Here is a 19,926-nt window from a genome sequence, read left to right on the forward strand (position 1 = left end):
ATTAATTTTATTATTATTTTATTATTAACATTCAAGCATTAATTCAAGTATTAATTCTGTCACTGATTCTCATTCCTACAGCTTGTGTCCTTCTCAACTTTTAAGTTCACTCTTATGGCCTGGCTCATAAGTACCAAGGAAAACATAAAAGAATGATGAATGTTATTGACTATTAAGCAATGACACTTCATTTCTTGTCCAATAATTATATTTACCTGCAACTGGTTTTGTTTAGCAGAGCTCAAGTTTACATTTAAGCAATTTGTATGTGAATATTACTACATGCTCATCTCAGTAGCATCTTGCCATGTAGCTCAGATATTAACAGATGCTAGTGGCCTTCAGTTATTTCTTCAAAATTCTGTTTACCGGTGATTTCTGGATCTGTTTCCATTTATCTGTGTGACACACAGCTACACTCAAAATTTGGCTGAAGGCTGAGAAAAAGCAACTGCATTAATTGCAGAGAGAACTTTTAGGTGTTTTATAAATTCCATTGTGCATTTGCTTAACAACCCATCACAGGAAGGACAGTAGAGTCCAACTCTACAGCTGTTGAGTTGGATGTGTAATTGAAAGAAAAGGGAAGACAAGAAGAGGTGTGGACAATTTACCTAATTTAATTTCTATTTCTAAACACATTTTTGTACTTCCTTCCTCTTTTTTATATCTGAAATTGAATCTTGAGTTTGACCTGAAGCATCTTTAGCCAACCAACTTAGGTTTTAAGTAAATACTTAAATATCATTCCATACTGTGCATTGGAAGTTAGCATGCACTGCAATTACTTTTAGAAATAAAAATCATAGCTGACTGAGGATATAGAAACATTAGCCAATTTCATGTGAGTCTTCAGCTGTTTGGATCATCAGGAAGTAAAAAGCAACAAAACGTTAGGAGAGCAATAAACATTCCACACCTTAGTTAAAATGGCATGACTGAAATCAGTGGAAGAGTTGCTGTGTTCCATCTGGTAGTTTAACTGGATCGTAATAGTTCGTGTAACACAACCAAGTATTATGGTATGCCTCCAGAGCTAGATGGTTAAATTGTCTTTTTCTAAATTAATACCTCCTGTAATTCTTGCAGTGTGTGATTAACTCTTTTAAAGAGGCGGGGTTACAGAATGTAATAAACTTGAGAACTATGTGCTAGTTTGGGAGTGCCATAGCCCAGGTAAGCAAAATTTATGTTTAATTCTTCCCTCATAAGAGTTCTGTAAAAACATGTCAGGACCCGACCAAAATAAAAAAAAAAGCAGAAGAAATGCTTGAGACAGCTCATGGAATGTAATTTTAATTTCTGATTATCCATAAAGGTAAATTCTTTTCTGGCACTTACGTTTGCTAATCCTATTAACTCACCATTTTCATGGCACTGGAAAATAAGAGAAAGTTACAATTCAGATAGTGACCCCAAAGAAGTTTCTTCATCACACTACGTTCTGTTGCACAAGTATGGTTCTGAATACCTGCCTGGCAACTGTTTGTTTAGGAGGCCCAGAAAATCATTATTCATCTTGGCATTGTAAAAAGGGAGAGCAAAGCCTCTCCTACCCTTTTCAGTGGGTTTTCCATAGTCCAGGAAGAGAAATAGGCTCTGCAGGTACACTGCTGCACACAAGCTTGTCAGAAAGGGCAGAAAGCCAGGGATAAACAGTCTTGGCTCCATGCCTTGAGTGTCCCAGACAGCACCATGAAACGGGTGACAGACATTTGTGCTTGAGTACAGGCTCAGCAGCTATTTGCTGCTTCTCCAGAAAAGGGAACAAGCCTGGAGCTAATACAGCCTATCGGACTGTTCCTTGAACCTGCTTTTACATATTTTGCATAGTGTTAAGATCTAGTTCAAGATGATTACCTTTAAGACACACAGATTAATTTATTTTCTTAATATCACAATGTATGGCCCTGCATGGCTAGAAAAAAAATTTAAATACTGATTTAATTAACAAGGTCAAACCTGTTCTGGGACTTGTGTTTTCATTTAAGCATAGTTCTTGTGCTGAATTCAGTGTAATAAAGGCAAAATATGCAAGTCATTCCCATATAGACATCACCTTCTCACGAAAAGGCAGGTTTGTTACGTATGTATGTATGTTAGCATTTAGATGAAGGTTACACTTACCCAAAGGATCAGCTTGTCCATTCTTGTCAGGCACTGTGAATACTCCCACAACTTTATGGCCTTCTTTTCTCAGCTTGTTATAAACTTCTTGTCCAAAAATGCTTTGTCCTATAAGGGCTAGCTTTAGCTTATTCTGATAAGCCTGATCAAAAGAATTAAAACAAACCAATTATAGGATGCAAATTATAGATGTTGTTTCTTATATTTCTCTCTTGCTCTTTTTTGATCAACATTCATTTTGGTTTAAATGCAACAATCTTTTTACCTCAAATGCCTTTGGAGGGAAAAAAAATCAACTTTTTTCCTATTGTTAATCTATCAGAAATAAATAAATGAGAACACACTGAGCAAAAAAGTGTCAGTTGATATTGTCACTGATGTTTATATTGGTTTCCCATAATTTTTATTAGACAAACTCACTTCACTCTATAAGAGGCATAACAGGCTCTATGACCTTGTTCCTAGTCATAACTAACATGATATGAAATACAAAAATATTTTTGAAACAGGTACATACAACAGTTTTTCTAGGCATAATTTAGGTGTCTGGAACATGCCCTCTAAATCTATATAATTAGATGGTGGCATATAATTTGTGGTTAATATAAATACACAAAGAAGACAAGCTTGCATTGTTCCTGCCAAGTTAAAAGCAGTGATCATCCATTTGATCCTCCTACACAGAAGTACCACTAAATATGAGGTTCCCTTGCTGGACTTCCCCTGCCTTCTGTGTTTGCTCATCAGTACACTGGATACATGCTTTTACATTTCTTTAGACTGAGTAGGTGCCAATAACTGCCCCAACTTCTGATTTTTAGGATAGTTAGAATCACAACGCTACTATAATACCAGATAGTCACCTACTGCTATTTTATTTAAGCTCTTCACACTCTGAGAAAAGTGCTAATTCCCTTAGACTCCCCAAAATCTAAAGAATGGTCTTTTGCAGGACTCCAGCTTTGAGGACACTCTAATTTTAATCCTTCCCTTTCAAGGAAACACACCAGATGAAGCACAGCTTACATTTTCTGGACTCGATGTAGCCCCTGTGTGAACAGGGAAGGTGGGGAGAACCCAGCTTCAGTGAATCCACCTCAACTTTGAAACCGTTCCAAGACCAATTGATTTTTACTGTGAACACTACAAATACACTGATGCTCTTCAACATAATCCAAGATCTCACAGAATCATCTAGGTCAGAAAAGGCCTTCAGGATCATCAAGTCCTACCATCAACCTGACCTATTGAGTTCCATCACTAAAACATGTCCCTCAGTGCCTTTGTGCTCTTCTTTCGTCTTACCTCTAGCCCCATGCCCCTAACACCTCTATCCCAGAAGTATTATTCCTGTGGCTTCAAGGTGAACTGTATTAGGGTACGGAGACAGATGGTCAGTGGCCTGACAAAATGTGGCTAATTCATAATTGGATCTATTCATAGATCTAGTTCATTGCAACACCACAAGCCCTGATGGATGTCCAGGAGGGGCACAGAAATGACCGTGGTGTGGAACTGCCCTTGCAAGCGCTGCCTTTGCATTTTTCATCAGCTATGACTGAAACCTTTGAAAAACAAATGGACTGGCAGACCTGGTCATGAAGGAAAGCTCTGCACACAACAAACAAAAAATCTGCCTTCCATCAGCTGCATCAGATGAAAACTATTCCTAGATTTAGACCACTAAAAGGCCTCCTCTCAGGAGGCCTGAATGAAGGACAGAGTATAAATCCACATCCACACCTTCATCCTTAATTTCACCTTTCCCAGCTGAACTTTATCCTGAATGACCCATTAGGTGCCATGAGCACAGAGCGATACATAGGAATTGAGGCGCTGTCTGAGTGTCTTGACCACCGGTATTTATTCTGTGCATCGGCACTTGCAGGTTTTTCTCCTGCAAGTGCCGGGACATAAGGATGGCTTGAGGGACATAAGGATGGCTTGAGGAAGTGGGTTATTAATCAGACACCAGGTGATCTGCACTGCCCATCAGATCAAATGACAAATTCTGTGACAAACAGAAATGTCCTGAAAAACAGGTTACTCAAAACCACAATCCATTTCAATGCAATTCATTTCACAGTTGAAATATTATGGATGAATTCTGCCATTTTCAAGTTACAGTTCAGTTGTGCAGATGGCCTCAGGGAAAGGACATTACAAAATGGTAGGCTCCACAACAGGAATATTGAAGCTTGCTTGTTATTTTATGCATACCATTTTTATATAAACCAGTAGGAAATAACTATTTGTCTCCAGAGGCAGTGTTTTTCCTCAGAATGAAGCTGCATAGTAAAACCATCCCTGTGTTACAGCATTAGTCAGCACGCATGCAACTGCAGCAGTAATAAATAGTTGCAAAGGTGGACATAACTTGGGCTGTTGGAAAATCAGATTTTTACAGCTGGCTGGTAAATGTCCTCTGTGAGACTGGTAATGACAATATTCCCAACCAACACTGCACTGTTGGCAGTAATGCCTAAAATACATCCAGTAGTTTGTGGACAATAGCAAAGGCAAGTCCTGGATCTGAATTACAGTGAGCACAAGTTATCTTTGCAGTGTTTATCTAGTGAGGCCCAGTGGATGCAGATAGACTGTATTCCCAATGCTTTGTGACCAGTATCTTTACTTTTACAGCAGAAACACTGCAGCATTATAAAAATTAGTCATCAGATTTTCTTAATCGTTTAATTATTTTAAGTATAGCAGGCAAGCTGGGAAAAGATTAACCTGCCAGCTCACTGAACATGTTTGGCACAGTAGGAAATCCTCTGATCTCTGTGCAGTGCTATTTTACAGCAGTAGCCCAACCAGTACACTGAAGAAACATTAAAGATAGGACAGATATGAGTTACTTATTCTACTTTCATCCTTTTGCTAGCATCTCTCAGTAAGTACACAAGACTGGAAGTGACCTTAGCTAAAAATCCAGTGCTCTGCCATCACGAGCAATGTTGTATGATTGCTTTTAGAGATTTATCCAACCTCCAGTTTAAATTACTTTAAAAGTACTCACTGCTATACTCTCTTGCTTTTCTGATACTTGGCGATCTTGTAATTTACAGTCCAAATGTACCACCACTTTAAGTGCCACTTTCTCTTCACTTATCCACAAAGTGTTAATGACACATGTAACCTAAACTTAACTCTTAGTTCATGTTTCCCTGTGAATAAGTCTGATCCTCATATTACATGGAACTGCATACCAGTTCCCCTCCCAAATCCTGAGTTGCTGTAAATACTGTTTCGGTAAAGCTACACTTGCTTAATTCATGCTAGTTGTGGAGCTGAGTCAACAAATGGTGAGAAGAGAGAACACAGTCTCCAAAGGTACAAAAAATAAAACTGGCCAAACTGAAGATTGCAGATGGGCTAACTCAGAAAGTCCCATATCCTAACTGCAGTGCACAAAAAGATTGTTTGGCAAGAAATCAGCTCTGCTGTCTCACCCAGCAGAAAGTTACTCAGTTGGAGACTGCCTTCAATTGCAAGATGGATCTTGTAATTGGGCTACAACCAGCAATTCTCACATTACTTCTCCAATGAACGGTACACATGCATTGTGTGATTTTTATTAACATCTGGCTTAGACGTGGCAGTTTGCTTGTCTCGCCTTAACGCATGCACTGTCATCAGCAGAGAGCAGGTGCCAAACCCACAAGTCAGCCATGCACAGGATATCTGTGGGGTTCAGTGGGAGAAATCCCACATGTGGAAAGGCTTACGTGATCAGACCACAGATTCAGTCCTTTGTCTTTTGTCTTGTTTGAAAACTGACAACTGCCTCACTGCAGAAGATCTAATAGCCACTCTCTGTATCATTTTGGAAATTCTCCTCAAACGTTTTTACCCAAGGTGAGTTAGACGTGTGACAGTGAGAAATCCTTTCAGAAGAATTCCATATGGACATGACACCCAATTAAAAGTGAAAGTTCTATAAAATTACAGGGAAATGAAAACTAGATTGGTGTTTTCTTTCTTAATGAAATGGCAAGTTTTGGCAGGATATGGTCACTAGCATTCATCATAAAGTCGTAGACAGGAGCTCTTTAGAGAACACCAAAACAATCTAGTTGAATAATGTGCTTTGTGGGTACTGGATCATCACCACTAGCACTTAAAACAGTCAAGCTCGTTACTGTTTCTGTCAGTGGTGTTAGGAAGTTATGGTAGGTTTCTTATCCAGCTGCTTGGCTGACTGTGAACATATAATACTCATTAATAGATGCCTTTCTTTTCTTGGTAAGGTTAATGGGCATGTATTATCACTGTAGATTTCTTGCTTTATTTTTGTTAGGATGCCCAGTTCCTACTTGTAGGAAACAACAGAGCACAGGTAGTTTAGAGAGGTCTGACCTTTTTTTTTTATTAGTTCACCCATCATAGAATAATGTAGTGAATCTGACAGTGCTACCAGATAAGTTGATGCTCACTTCACTGTAATTCTGTTGGTTTCCTTGTCTGAACTTTTTCTTCTGCTTTAACCTTCTATTTTGCTTACATTGTAACACAGATTGATATGCACTGGGACTAGTTCGAAATAAAATCTCTTTTCCTGACTCAAGTGCTTCCTATTGGGAAGGAGAAAATAAGATAAAGGTAAAGGTCACAAAACCTTAAGACTACTTGTAAAGCAGTCTTGTCTTGAATGCTCAGATTGTCTGAAAGTCCACTTTTATTTCATGGCTTGGGTTGGAAGGGACCTCATAGATCACCTAGTTCCAACCCCACTGCCATAGGCAGGGACACTCCCCGCTAGATCAGGTTGCTGTGATATGAAAGCATAGCTTTTTTTCATTGCCCTAATATGAACGCATAGCTTTAAGTTAAATTTCCCAATCTGAAAATTCTGGCCATGCCATCTGTTGATACAGAGCTGGAACTGATTCCACAATAGCTTATTAAAATATACACATCATTTTGTTTGCTTCCATTCTGGATTTTTTTTTTTTTTTTCCTTCAAAACACCCAATCCAAAAGAAAATTAATCAGTAGAATTAAGCACCGTATAGAGAAGCAGCCTGACAAATGCTGGCAACTATCTTGTCAAGTTCTACTGCCTAAAATTGGAAGACAAGTCCAAGAGTTGCATTTTCTTCTTTCATAAGAGTCTAATGCAATAGGACATTTGCAGAGAAGAGTATTTATTTCATAGCTAAAACCCATTTTCTGTTACTGCCTCTTTTGTACATGGGTATATATACATGTCTGACAGTTAATGGGTCAATCAAATTTCATGAAGGCTAATGTTTGGTAACTGCTGTCAAATAGACGACAACATTTTATTTCTTCGCTATACGAATTTAGCGAGGATTTTAATATCGCTACATCTTCTCAAGGATGAATTTTAAATCCTGCTGGCTTTGAAAGCTTCCTTTCTGTTGAGCATCCCCCTGCGTGTGCTAAATCCCGCTGCCCCAAGCTCTGCCCCATGCAGAGCCTCCGTCCCATCGCGCCCCCAGCAGCCAGCCACTCGGTCATTCATTCCCCCTGCGGGCACCGCTGACTGCAGTCCCCAAAGCCCCTCGGTAAACCCCTCCGTTCCCAGCCTTCCCGGAGGGCTGCTGTCCTTGTGCCAGACAAAGAGCACTCCTCGGGGCAGCACAGATCCTCTCCCAGCCTCAGCCGGCCGGGGCGGGCAGCCGGACAGCCCGCAGCGGGCGCTGCGCTCTCCGTGCCTTTAGCGGGACGGGGAGCGGGGCTGGGGGCAAACCGGGCACCCCGCAAAGCCGCTGCGGGGGGAATTTAGGCCGGCAGCAGGGCAAGGCCCCCGCTGGCAGCCCCGGGCCCGGCGGAGGCAGGAGACAAGGGCAGGGGGCCTGCAGCCCCGGGCAGGGCTCTGGGGGTCCCTCAGCGCCGCACCCCCACCAAACCCCCCGGCCACCCCCGGCCTTCCCCTTACCCCTCGTCCCCCAAACCCTGCATCTCCCCGCTCCCCCCCGGCTGCTCACCGCGCCCGTGGTGCAGATCGTCCTCAGCAGCCGCGGGGCCGCCCGCAGCATCTTGCGGATGCTCCGCCGGGGGGGCTGCCTCCCCCTCGCCGCCCTCCCTCTTCCCTCCTTCCCCCCCCCCCGCACCCCCCTACCCCTTCCACGGCCCCGCCGAGCCGAAGGACGAGCCCCGGCACCGGCACCGGAGGCACCGGCGGCGGCAGCGCCTCGTCTGATGCAACCCGCGCCGATGCCGCTGGCTCCGCGCCAGCCCGGGCGGCCTCGGCCGTGGCGCCGCGCCCCCGCCCGGGGCCCGGGCTCGATGGGTGCATGGAGGAGGTCCCACACCTGCAGCATGGCACCCCTAATCCCCCCCTCTGTACCCCCACGCTGCCCCCGGTACCCTCACAGCCGCCCCCGGTATCCCCACGCACCCCCTGAGGGGCAGCCCCCCCGCCGGGTTCGAGGGGTGGTGAGGGGAGCCCGGGTCCCCCCGGGGACTGGAGGAGGCTCTGGATGAGGTTTGTCACCCCCTCCCATTCCACAGTGGCCTTGGGACCAGTGGTGACAGGGGAAGGACCAGGCAGGTGATCGGCTGTCGCTGCAAAAATGCCAGTGCTGGGCATTCGCGAGCCCCGTGTTACTGCCAGCATCGCTGGATATGCCAAGCAGCTCATTTATTTAATAATTAAAAAAAAAAAATCCTCCCTGACCTCCTCTGAGGTCCTCTCGTAACATAAAGTTTTTGACCTTCGCACCTTTCTAAAGTTGTGACAAAAGCTTCTTGTTGCAGGTATGGAGAAGATTGGGAAAACACGCATTCAAAGTGCCAAAAATATCCTAAGGCAAATGGAAATGACCCCAGAAGGACCATGAAGAGCAAAACAGCAGAAACCGTGGCAGTAGTATAAGCATGATTGCTAACTGGGTCAGGTTTAAAACTAAGAAATAAATATTTGTAAATAGATGTGGGTGCAAGGCTGAAACACACCCTGTTTCTGTCAAGAAAACAAGGAGGAAAAAAGCGGAGAAGTTGGTCATCATATGGCTGCCTTGTGAACCACATCAGAGAAGTAAGTGCAATGCTTATGCCAAATTCATAACATGCAGAGATCTTGTCACAGTAGAAAACAGCAGAAAAGGTCTTGCCCAGTACTCACAGCCATTTCTCACGGTACTTCTGCAGAAGATCTGTGATAGCAGTGTCCAGGGTTTAACTACAAGGCCCTCATCCTCTTCTTTGGGGCGCTGCAATTGCCCAGCCAGACCTGAAGAAGAACGTGGCCGCAGAGCTGCTGCTGCTTCTCTGTGCTTGGGGATGTGGGAAGCAGGGTCACCGCATTGCACTGGTCCCACAAGGAGGGGTGATGCTTCCCTCATGTACAGCGACACGAGGGTTTGTTTTACAACCCACATCATTCCTCGATTTACTTTTATGTAGACAATATATACCCTGCCCCTTACTCAAGGCAGTCCTGTAAGAATAGGTGACATGGAGTGGAACCTGTAGAAATTATAACTAAAACAAACCGCTGGACTTTGTTTTTGCAATGAACATTCAACACAGAGAACCACTAGTCAGTTCATGTAATTTCGTCTCTTCCTAGGTTTAAAACCTAGCGGACTATTTTCTCCAGTTGATTGAAGTTTCTTTTCATGATGCCTTCATTTGGGGTATGTGGGGACTTTCTAGGCTATGGAACAGTCTACTGAGGGCATCAGCAAGTTCCTTTGCTCTGAGACACTGAAAACTGAATTGGTTAAACTTGTAGAATTCATTAAAAAGTCCCATTAACTTGGAAGAAAAACACATTTATACAAGTGGTTCCTTCCCTATTATCCATGGTATTATGAGTTTAAAAAGAAGGGTGTGCAGTAATTCCAGATTTTCAATAAGAAAGCTTCAAAATTTTCCTTCCTGGCTTATTTTTAAAGCCCAATGTGTTCTATTGTTACTGACTACTTCTATGGGATGTGGCCTCATATCTTCTAATTATCTCACATAAAATCTACCAAACTTCACCACTACAAGTGTTTCCTTCAAACAAACCCTTTTAAAATTGCATAATAAAACCATAACTAAATAAAACAGAGAATAAAAGAAAATGGCCTGCCCAAACCCTTAATCTTGTTGGACTAATGCATCATTTAATTACTACAGGCAGCATTCATCTGAAATGCTTGTTGTTATTTATTTATTTATTTATTAAAATTAATGTTTTTTTTTTTTTGTTTTGTTTTGTTTTTTAAGAAATATTAAAAATTGCACAGTTTGATAGGTCATGTATCTCTCCAAGGACTATACACATGCAAGCACATGACAGTCCTTTTGGCAGCTGACTGAAACTATGATGTACACAAATACAAGGTACAGGCACCTGGTCCCTTACTAAAGGAACTGCTTCACTCCCTCAGACAGCAGGAGGAAGCAGCATAGGGCGGCCTTCATACAGTGATCCAGTTGCACAAATTCCATACAACAGAGCGCAAACAACTTCTGCTGTTGGCTGGCATCAGAAATGCTCCTGTACTACAAAGCGTGGAGCTGGATTCAAACACTGCCAAAGTTCATGAAGCTCCAGGTCCTGGTTTGTGATCCCAAATCCTCTCCAACTACAATACCACATACTTGGCATTTAGCAGTTGACATGCAGGCTTACGGCAAAATACCCGCTGTTCCTAGATAAGCAATTTGTAATGACTCACAGCTCTATTCCTTCTACACCCACAACACAGTACATACAACGCTTCATGTGCCAAGCATCAGCTTTTTAATTAGTTGGCATACCTTGGTCTCCAAAACACAACTCCAAACCCACTGAGAACTAATACATCTCCATTTATCATGTCTGGATGGCTTTACTTCACAAACTATTAAAATACTGGGTGACACAAAGGAAAAATCAGTGGAGCAGGTGTCCATTGTCAGCAGAATCCCAGTATAAAGAAGAGGAGGGGGTTAGGGTGCAAGCTTTATTTTAGATTTTGTAGTAATGAAGAGGGGCAAGGAAATGAACAGGGATAAGGACACGCTAAATCACATGCCAGCATGGTATTTGCATGCTATCAGCTTTTTTCTTGTGATCAGTGATGAACTCATCATATGCAAGGGTATGCAACTCATATGCAACTCATAATAATGCAAACTCATCATAATGCAAAACTCTTCATAATGCAAAACGAACAAACAAAAAACACTTAAATTGAATATGTAGAATTTCAGGGATCAGCGTAAATATTCACAATTGATTCAAATTGGAGGTTTCTTTGTCATGCAGAGAATGACTGCATTGATGTGTCTGAGAATGAGCAGTAGTACCTTGCAAATTATAAACATTTCTCATTCATTTGGGGAGAAATCCTAGCTCTGGTGATAATGAGTGTAGATCTTTTTGCAATTGATTTGCTGCACATTCTATAGATTGTTTTCTCTCTGGATATCTTTCTGGTCTCATTTCTTAAATCCAGAGGTTAACTTGAAGGAAATTGCAATTATCCATAGTAAGCTTTCCAGCGCTGCCTTCTCCCTAACCCAGACAGCTTCTGTTCCCTACATTCCTGGTGATGTATGTCCTCAAGTTGCACAGTTATAGGGTGCTACGTATACTGATGTGAAACGCAAATACCATTCAGCAGTTAAACATGCTTGTAAAACAGCATGCTTACAAAGCAAAATGTGTTTGTATGTGCAGAAATGTACAGAACAAACGTGAGACCTAACCCAGCTGAACTTTATAAATCGTCACTGGTTTCTGTAAAGCAAAAGTTTCTCAGTGTCTTTAAAGATATCATCAAGAGTTGGCACGACTGCTGCGGAAGGCTGTGTTCCATGGGATGCCGAGTACGTGCACATACTGAAGTACTTGGGAAACTGCTCGATCTTCCAGGATTTGTTTTCTTTTGAAAACCATACCCTGGGATTTAGCAAATGACTGAACTAGATCTGTATAGGCTTTTTGTCGTTGGAAATCAGCCTTGATGGGGATTTTCATGACGAAGAAAGATTTGGTCATAGTTCAGACCTTAATTCCTCAGGAGTACTTTACAGTTCATCCAGTTTTAAAGACTGAGTAATTAAAAAATATAAAGTAAGGCTTTGTACTGGTTATTCCCTAACTATGCTAATTGCATGACAAGTTTCAACTCAGATTTTGTACAAGAGCAACTTTTCTTGTTTTGTCATGTGCTAATGCAAGATTTCATGGGAAACTTTAATTTCTTGTTTTTCTCTTTTGTGTTTATGTATAAAACTGTGGGGTTTAGTTTGTTTGTTTTTCCTCCATTTGGGTCTTATATCCACTTCAGGCTAGAAACACACATGATAGCAAAGTTTTCACAGCCTAGTCATACAGATTTTCTGCCAGCTATACAACCACCTAAAGCTGTATGTTTGGCATTTCATTTTTTCCAGAGTAATCAAAAGGGGGTATATATTTGATGAGGAAAGGGAATTACTTTACTAATTTAAGCAGTAGAAAAAATTATCATGTTCAGGTGCCTTACTCAAATGCATAAATGGACTTTTCTCATATTCCATACAATAGACAAGAAACTACTTTTGTAAAATTTGATATTATCTTTGTGGATCGGAGTTGCAAAGAGCAAGTCTCAGACAGTAAAACTTTTCTGGGAATCCTGCCATAAAAATTGAGGAAGAACTTTATTTAAAATATTCAGAGAGCTCAGCATTGAATGTTCCACAGACAACGAATGTATAGCAGAGCTGGTTTCCTGCAGATTCAGCAAGCCAAATGCTTTCTCCTATAAGTAACTACAAGTCTGTCAAGTTTGGTGGAACTCTGCCTGTATACACTAAAAGCAATTTTTGCTCTGGATGCTTTCATCATTTTTAAAAAATAAAATGGTTCCTGCTCAGACGCAGTGTTAAAGTTTTCACCGAGCTGTCAACTATCATAAAAATTCTGTTAAAAATACCAGGTAACTGTGTTGTCTAATCTTTAGTGATGGTTCTGACTGGGATAACTTCAAAGGAAAATAAAAGGTTAATACCTCACACAGTCGAGCTCATGTTGATTTACAAAGTCATAGATAACTAGCCACTTCATAAATAAAAGAGTCATAGTACCAAGTTAATTATACTGTATTTTGGACTTTATTCTCTCAACTACCCTTTCTAGTACTCAGGTATAACAAATAATTTCAACCAGTACATATTTATGTAAGACTCAGTTCATGTGAAAGTTCAATACGAAATCTTACTTTCATGGTCATTTTGGTCTAGTCAAAAGAAATGATTGCTTTATCAAGTGTGCCTCTTCAGTAATATTTAAATTACCAAAAACGACTGTGTTAAACAAAGTCTAAAGATTTTTTCTGACTACTGTATTTTCTGAAGACAGTAAGATATTGAAGCAATCTTTTTATAAGCTTGTACCAAATAAAAACATCCTGGTACATGTGAAAGCCCTAAGTTGTCACCTGAATTTCAGAAAAGATGCTCATGAAACGTGTCAATAATTTCACATGTGCCAACAGCATATGGCCACTCACTGATCAGTCAGCACAGTAAATTTATCAGCCAGAGCCGAGCTAGACTTGCTGTCACTGAAACAACAGGCTTCAGGATGAAGTCCAAGTAAGATTTCCAGAAGAAACAGAAATTCCACCAGCATCTAGAATTGACCTAAATTTCAGTGTCAGCAACAAACACTGCCACCTAGTGTTTCACAAGATAATCAAGTAGTCTTTGAAATTGCTGCATCGTGAATGCCAGGGTAAAATGTCACTGGTGTATTTGAGTCTAATTGTGATGTTATGAGTTATGCAGCCTCCTGCTCCTTTTTAAAAAATGCAGTATGTTAATAAAGTGTATTCGAAATCAATTTCCTTTCCCCGGATTCAAAATAAGGCTTGCCTCTGATTATGCTACGGTTGTCCTGGTGTATTTAGTGTGGTCCCTGTACCTGGCCTGCAGCTGTGCTGGTCCCAGCCCTGCAATAAGCAGCCCCGCAGCGTTTTACCCTTTACACTTTCAGCTCAGACGCGGGGCAGTGGTGGAGTCACCATCCCTGGAGGTCTTTAAAAGACGTTTAGATGTAGAGCTTAGGGATATGGTTTAGTGGAGGACTGTTAGCGTTAGGTCAGAGGTTGGACTCGATGGTCTTGAGGTCTCTTCCAACCTAGATATTCTGTGACTCTGTGATTCTGTAGGCAGGGCCCTGCTGAGTACCAGCTCTACGCGTTTCAGCCTCGCGCTGAAGCCATCCAGCAGAGCTCAAGGACCCATTTTTCTGAGGCGGATCAACAAGATGTGCTTGGTGACTACTTTTTACGCGTTTACGGGCGGTTTTCCACAGCCGAAAGAAAAAATATTGTAAAAAAAAAAAACAACAACAAACAAACAAAGATTGTTGCAAAAGGCTTTGCTCCAGCTCTGACTGGAGCCTGCCTCTTCCCTGCCCTCAGCACCCACCCCCATGCCCGCTGAGGGGCCGGGCCGGCGGGGCCCCGCTCTCCGCCTCCATTTCCCAGCGGCAGCGGGGCCGGAAGCGCCGTGCGCCTGACTCGGGCGGCGGGGAGCGGTGGTGGCGGTGGTGGCGATGGCGCTGGAGACGCTGTCCCCGGACTGGGAGTTCGGCCGCCGCGACGACGGCTCGCAGAGTGAGTGGCGGGAACGGCCTGAGGGGACGGGGCGGCGGTTGGCGGGCTGAGGGCTGAGGGCTGAGGGCTGAGGGGAGCCGGCGGCCATCGCCGCCCTCTGCCCCAGCCGCCCCCTGTCCCCTCGTGTCCCCCTCACCGCGGGGAGGTGCTGCCTTGGTCCCTTTTTTTTTTTTTTTTTTTTTGAAGTGTTTCTCCCTATTTAGCTGGAGGAGGCAGCTCGGGATAAGTTAGCTTCTGCTGATGCAGGGTTTTTGTGGAGGTCGCTTGCTGTTTCCCCCGTAGAAAAATCCCTCGTGATGCTTGGCGCTTTGGCAGCATCTGTCAAAAACCCACATTTCTCCCTGACCTACTTAAACAGGGGGTGTACGCGGTTGCACAGCTTCCAGCGTGACCAAATTAACGGTGCCAGGTGTTGCCGTGGAAATGTGTCACTCGTGGGCCCAGTGGTTGATGTACAGAGCTATCCCCAAGGATGTGGCTGGTGGTACCGCGTGCGTTTCATCTGGCTCTCAGTGGAAAGCGAAGCTGCCCTGAGCAGAGCTTCTTAGCAGCTCTCTGGCTGTGGAATGCCAAGCGAGGCTTTTGCACAAATTGTCAGGTCTCCCTCTTGGTCTTTATCGACGCTGAGTGCAGCCAGGAGGACCTCACGTGCCCTCATGCACTCCATTACCACCATCTTGCCAGGGAACAGAATGCAGCTCTCAAAGAAAAGCCAAAACAAAAGCCACCGAAGAACTCTAATGACTTGAAAATTACTTGTTTTTCTGTCTATTTTCTCTTTATATCGCTAATCTTTAGAAATCACAGTCTTCTCAATGGAGGAAATAGGACACTGAGCAAGTCCGGTTTATTGCATCTTTGTCCTAGGTATTTATGGACAAAGCACTTGCAAATCCTGGTGGGGCAATAAATTGCCTGAATATTGACATTGCTGACTGTATGGAAGAAGATTAAATGAAGCTGGGCGAATCTGTACTGCTGAGTGGATCCTTGCATTGTTCCAGCTGTAAAGCTTTCATTTTATCACTAGACAAGAAGCTAAATCAAACTTTATTGTAATCAGATAATGCCTTATGAAGTAGGTCTTTTGCTTGGAAGAAAAGGAGAATATCTCTGATTTCTTTCTCCATGCAATCTAGTTTGTTTAGGAATTTTTTTTGCATCTTAAAAAGTTTCCCCCGTCTCCAAGTCATGTTTTATCAGTTCAACTCTATTTACATCTGGCTAGCTAATAGTTCTCACTCTCATGTCTACTGTAGAAATATGGTGATAAACTATTCAAACCTTTTATTTTTTTTTTTAATGATCTGTACAAGGCAGCAAATCAATAACCATCTATTTGGCAATACTTAATATCCTTTAAGTTGAACTATAGCATTGTTTAAATGCATCATTTGGCTGTTGGAAAGATGACAGCTTGTGGGTTTCTAGCAGAATGCTGCTGTGAGATTTTGTCTGAGGTGTGCTGCCTGTTTAGTTTCAGGGAATTGATTTGAACAGCAGTGTCCATTTCTTACTCTTACATGATTTTTAATTGTTTTTCTTTTCAGTTCTTCTTATAAAGCCACAATACCCCTTTCAATTTCTCTGTTCTTAGCTTTGCCTTTTTTTTTGTGTGTGAAGGGAGAAGGTGGAACTGGGGGAATAGAACAGCAAGCTTCTATAAGAATTTAAGTTTCCATGCTCTGCAAAATTGTCTCAGAGTAAAGTACTGCATCTGTCACGATGGCTAGTTAAACTCCATCCTGCAGGGCCCTGCATCCATCAGTTTTACTGTTTTACCACAGCAGAGCTTCCAGAAGATGCACTGAGAGGAACCTGGAAGATGGGCCAAACTGATGGAATAGAACAATGGGACGATACAACACAAGGGATACGCATCTGTGTCTGGACTGTGTGCTGCTAACGGAGAGCTTTTAGTTCACTTGCTTCTTACCTGTTTACGTGAAATTCAGTTTCCTTATTTTGATGGCGCCTGTACATCAGCAGGTCCACGGGTACAGGCGGAGCCCCATGGGTTGGTTTGCCATGCATCTTGGTTAGACTTTTTAGTCCTTTAAGGTTCACGTTGCTGCTGGTTTCAAATTAGTACTTCAGAAATAGTTCAAGAAAGTTTGCTCTTTACAGCAATCATTTTTCCCTCTCAGTTTCAACTTTCCTGTGCAGAGAACTTCTCATCTCTCTTCATCTGTCTTTATTCATTCTTCCCCGTTACGACTGGTGAAGTATCCCCACTGTGGATTTTCTGTGCTTCCAAGAAATGTCCAAAGGATCCTTGGTTTAGCAGCACTCCTCCACTGAAGTAGCCAACTACCATTTATCTCAGTTATTGGCAACTTACATGAGTAGAGGTTAAACACCCCCCAAAAAAGTGTATTTTATACATCTTTACAAAAGATAACCATCTATTTGGCATCTTTACAAAAGATGTATAAAAACTTTATAGAGCAACCTACTTGCTAAAATGTGTAAAGGGCCTTAAATCACTACTTAAGCAAAAAAGAGTACTCTCTGCAGAGTTGTCTTCCTGTTTAGGCAAAGTTCCTTTTTTTTAGCTGACTTGCATTCTTTTATTGATTTAGTCACTTATATAATCCTATTTTCAGTGAGTAGCAGAAGATCGTAAGCTGTAAGATGTGTAGTCTAATAGGGGGAAGACACCAGTCTTCACACGAGAAAGGGTTGTAGTTCCTTTCTGAGGATAAGCCTTGAGCTGTGATCATTCAGTAGCTCAGATAATGCAACTAAGTCAGTAGTTGTCTTTGCTTAAATATATATATAAATTTAAAAAATAACTCTGTATATATAAATTTAAAAAATAACTTTCTTAAATGTTTGATGCTCTTTAATATCTGGGTTTCTTTGAAACCGACACTGAGCTGTATGTTTGTTGTTAAAAAAAGAGCTTTGTAGTGAAAAGATGCAGTAGTATTAAGGAGATAATGCCGCAGCAAAATGAGGAATGCAGTCCTACAATGCTAAAGAGCAACAGATTAAAACCTTTATAAGCTTTTGGGTATTGCAGTTTGCTGAATATTCTGTAAAACTGTAAATGTTATGAATTCTCAGAAATCCATGCTGAAGTGGAGTTGAAGAATTATGGAAAATTTCTTGAGGAGTATGCATCTCAGCTGAAGAGGATTGAAGATGCTTTGGATGACTCTGTTGGAGATGTCTGGGACTTCAGTCTTGATCCCATTGCGTTAAAGGTCTTCATACACTTTTTCATATGCATTAAAACTGTAATGTGCCTTCTAAACTAATACTGTTTTAATCATCAAACAATTATTTGGCTCATATCACAAGAAAAGATGTTTTCATATTATTGCTTTCCAGTCCTTTGGGTGTTAGTGGAAGCTAAATGAATGTCCTAATGCTCCCTAATATATGTGTAAATGCAGAGCGAGCTGTGTGTTTATGCTTATAGCTGTGCTTTCGAATGGCCTTAAATATAAATATATATGTATTTAGAAAATCAAAATGCACAGTATTTTCCTTCTTACAGAAGTGTTTTTTTCCCTGCCTATAAGTTTTCTGTGGAGCATGTTTTTTTTCTTCACCAAACTTGCGCGTATCATTTAAAAGCACTTTGGCTTTTGTTACCACATAGAACGTGTCTGTGCAGAAGATGTTGTCTCAATCCTCTGTCTGTTCACATGATGTGGGCTGCTACAGCACTGGATGTATATGAACTAGTCAGTCTCATGGCTGACTTCAGTAGAAAATGTCAGTGCCTGCATGCAAATTTTTTTTGTTTGTTTGTTTTTTACATGCACCATAATGACCATGTTGTTGCTTTCCAAGTTCTGTGAGTAAATTGTTATAAATGCCATATAGTGTAGCTGGTTATTTCCCTTTCTGCATAAATGTGAAGAGTGAAGGCTTCCTGCAGCACAGGTTTGCAGTAATGTGCTATTAGTAGTCCTTTTATTACTGACCTTACTTGAGATTAAACTGTAAAAAAAAAAATATATATATATATATACATACTAACTACCCAGTTGGATAAATGTGGTTTTGACAAGTGTTTTATAAAGTTTATTTTTGTTTTTTAATAATTTTAGCTTCTGCCTTACGAACAGTCCTCTCTACTGGAGCTCATAAAGACAGAAAACAAGGTAAGTGCTTACAAGAGGGGGAAGAATAATAAGTTATTCTAGCTAAAACCAAGCCCTTTTAAACATGAAAAATACTCTAAAGATTTTCACTTGATGTGGTTATCTATTTAATCTATTTATTTTTCTTTTGAATCTAGGTTCTAAACAAAGTAATAACTGTGTATGCTGCCCTTTGCTGTGAAATAAAGAAGTTAAAATATGAGGTAAATTCAGCCGTTACTATGTGCATGGAAATGTTTGCAGATTGGCAAGATGACATATAGATTATTATTTTGCAATAAAGAAACAAGTTATAATGTCTAAATTTTTGTAGCATGATTACATATATACTATTTAAAAAACAAATTTCTGTTTTTGTTGTTAGGCAGAAACTAAATTTTATAACGGCCTCTTGTTTTATGGAGAAGGAGGTAAGTAGCTCCCTTTCCAGTAAAAGTTTGTAGTTTTACTTAATTACTTCAGGTTATGTTAAATGCCACAGTAAGTGTAATTTTATATTACGGATACATGCTTTCACTATGTCTTTGAGTGATGAATGTTAAGAAATGGACTTGATGAGTACAGAGATAGCATTAAAACTTCATCTATAAAGCCCCATTATCTGCATTAAGTTTTGTCACATTAATAGGAAGTTTCGTTGCACCCTTACATGAGAAGTAGGGAGCATGGACTGTTGACATTTTTCTGACAAATGGCTTTTAAGTACAGATACTGAGAGAATGCATGAGATGTATAAAAGCAGTACATCTGAAATACATCATGACTCTTTTTTTTTTTTTTTTCACGATAAACATTTAGGCTTCTTTTTTTTTTTTTTTTAAATGAGATTATATTTATGCTGTACAGAAACCTGTAGCAGCTATTTTTCAAAATATGGCATTGAATACCCATGTTTCATATGTGAATATTTTATCCTAAACCAGCATATTTCATATTAGGACTGTTTTTTGTATTGGTTGTAGTAAAACCGTACATTTGCAATTTGATTGCAATAAGACAATGCAACTGTTAATAAATACTTAGACCAAGTCTTATTATATGATGACTTTATTCATAAGATCAGCTTTTTTAGGAAAAACTACAGCATGTTAATGTCATCTTCTGCACTTCAAATGAAAGCAGTA

The 19,926-nt window shown here is 41.1% G+C and overlaps 2 protein-coding genes across 4 annotated transcripts in view; one reads left to right on the forward strand and one right to left on the reverse strand.

Moving 5' to 3' along the window:
- The window catches only part of ALDH1L2 (aldehyde dehydrogenase 1 family member L2), a 34,340-nt gene extending 26,131 nt beyond the window's left edge, over positions 1–8,209 (reverse strand). The window contains exons 1-2 of one of the 2 annotated variants that reach the window (XM_084306505.1): positions 8,085–8,209; positions 2,128–2,269 (exon numbers count right to left, since the gene is read on the reverse strand). In XM_084306505.1, the coding sequence (XP_084162631.1) occupies positions 2,128–2,269; positions 8,085–8,135 (193 nt within the window). In that variant the 5' untranslated portion in view covers positions 8,136–8,209. The remainder of the gene's footprint in view (positions 1–2,127; positions 2,270–8,084) is intronic. The other variant, XM_084306506.1, reaches the window with a different exon arrangement.
- Positions 8,210–14,603: 6,394 nt separating this feature from the next.
- The window catches only part of WASHC4 (WASH complex subunit 4), a 42,037-nt gene continuing 36,714 nt past the window's right edge, over positions 14,604–19,926 (forward strand). For both annotated transcript variants that reach the window (XR_014618650.1, XM_084290966.1), the window contains exons 1-5: positions 14,604–14,684; positions 17,754–17,893; positions 18,749–18,802; positions 18,940–19,005; positions 19,167–19,212. Coding sequence is in view for 1 of the 2 variants with exons in the window: in XM_084290966.1 (XP_084147092.1) it covers positions 14,624–14,684; positions 17,754–17,893; positions 18,749–18,802; positions 18,940–19,005; positions 19,167–19,212 (367 nt within the window). In the remaining variant the exon portion in view is untranslated. The remainder of the gene's footprint in view (positions 14,685–17,753; positions 17,894–18,748; positions 18,803–18,939; positions 19,006–19,166; positions 19,213–19,926) is intronic.

Source organism: Netta rufina, assembly GCF_964035555.1.
Source record: "Netta rufina genome assembly, chromosome: 1".
Classification (NCBI taxonomy): Eukaryota; Metazoa; Chordata; class Aves; order Anseriformes; family Anatidae; genus Netta; species Netta rufina.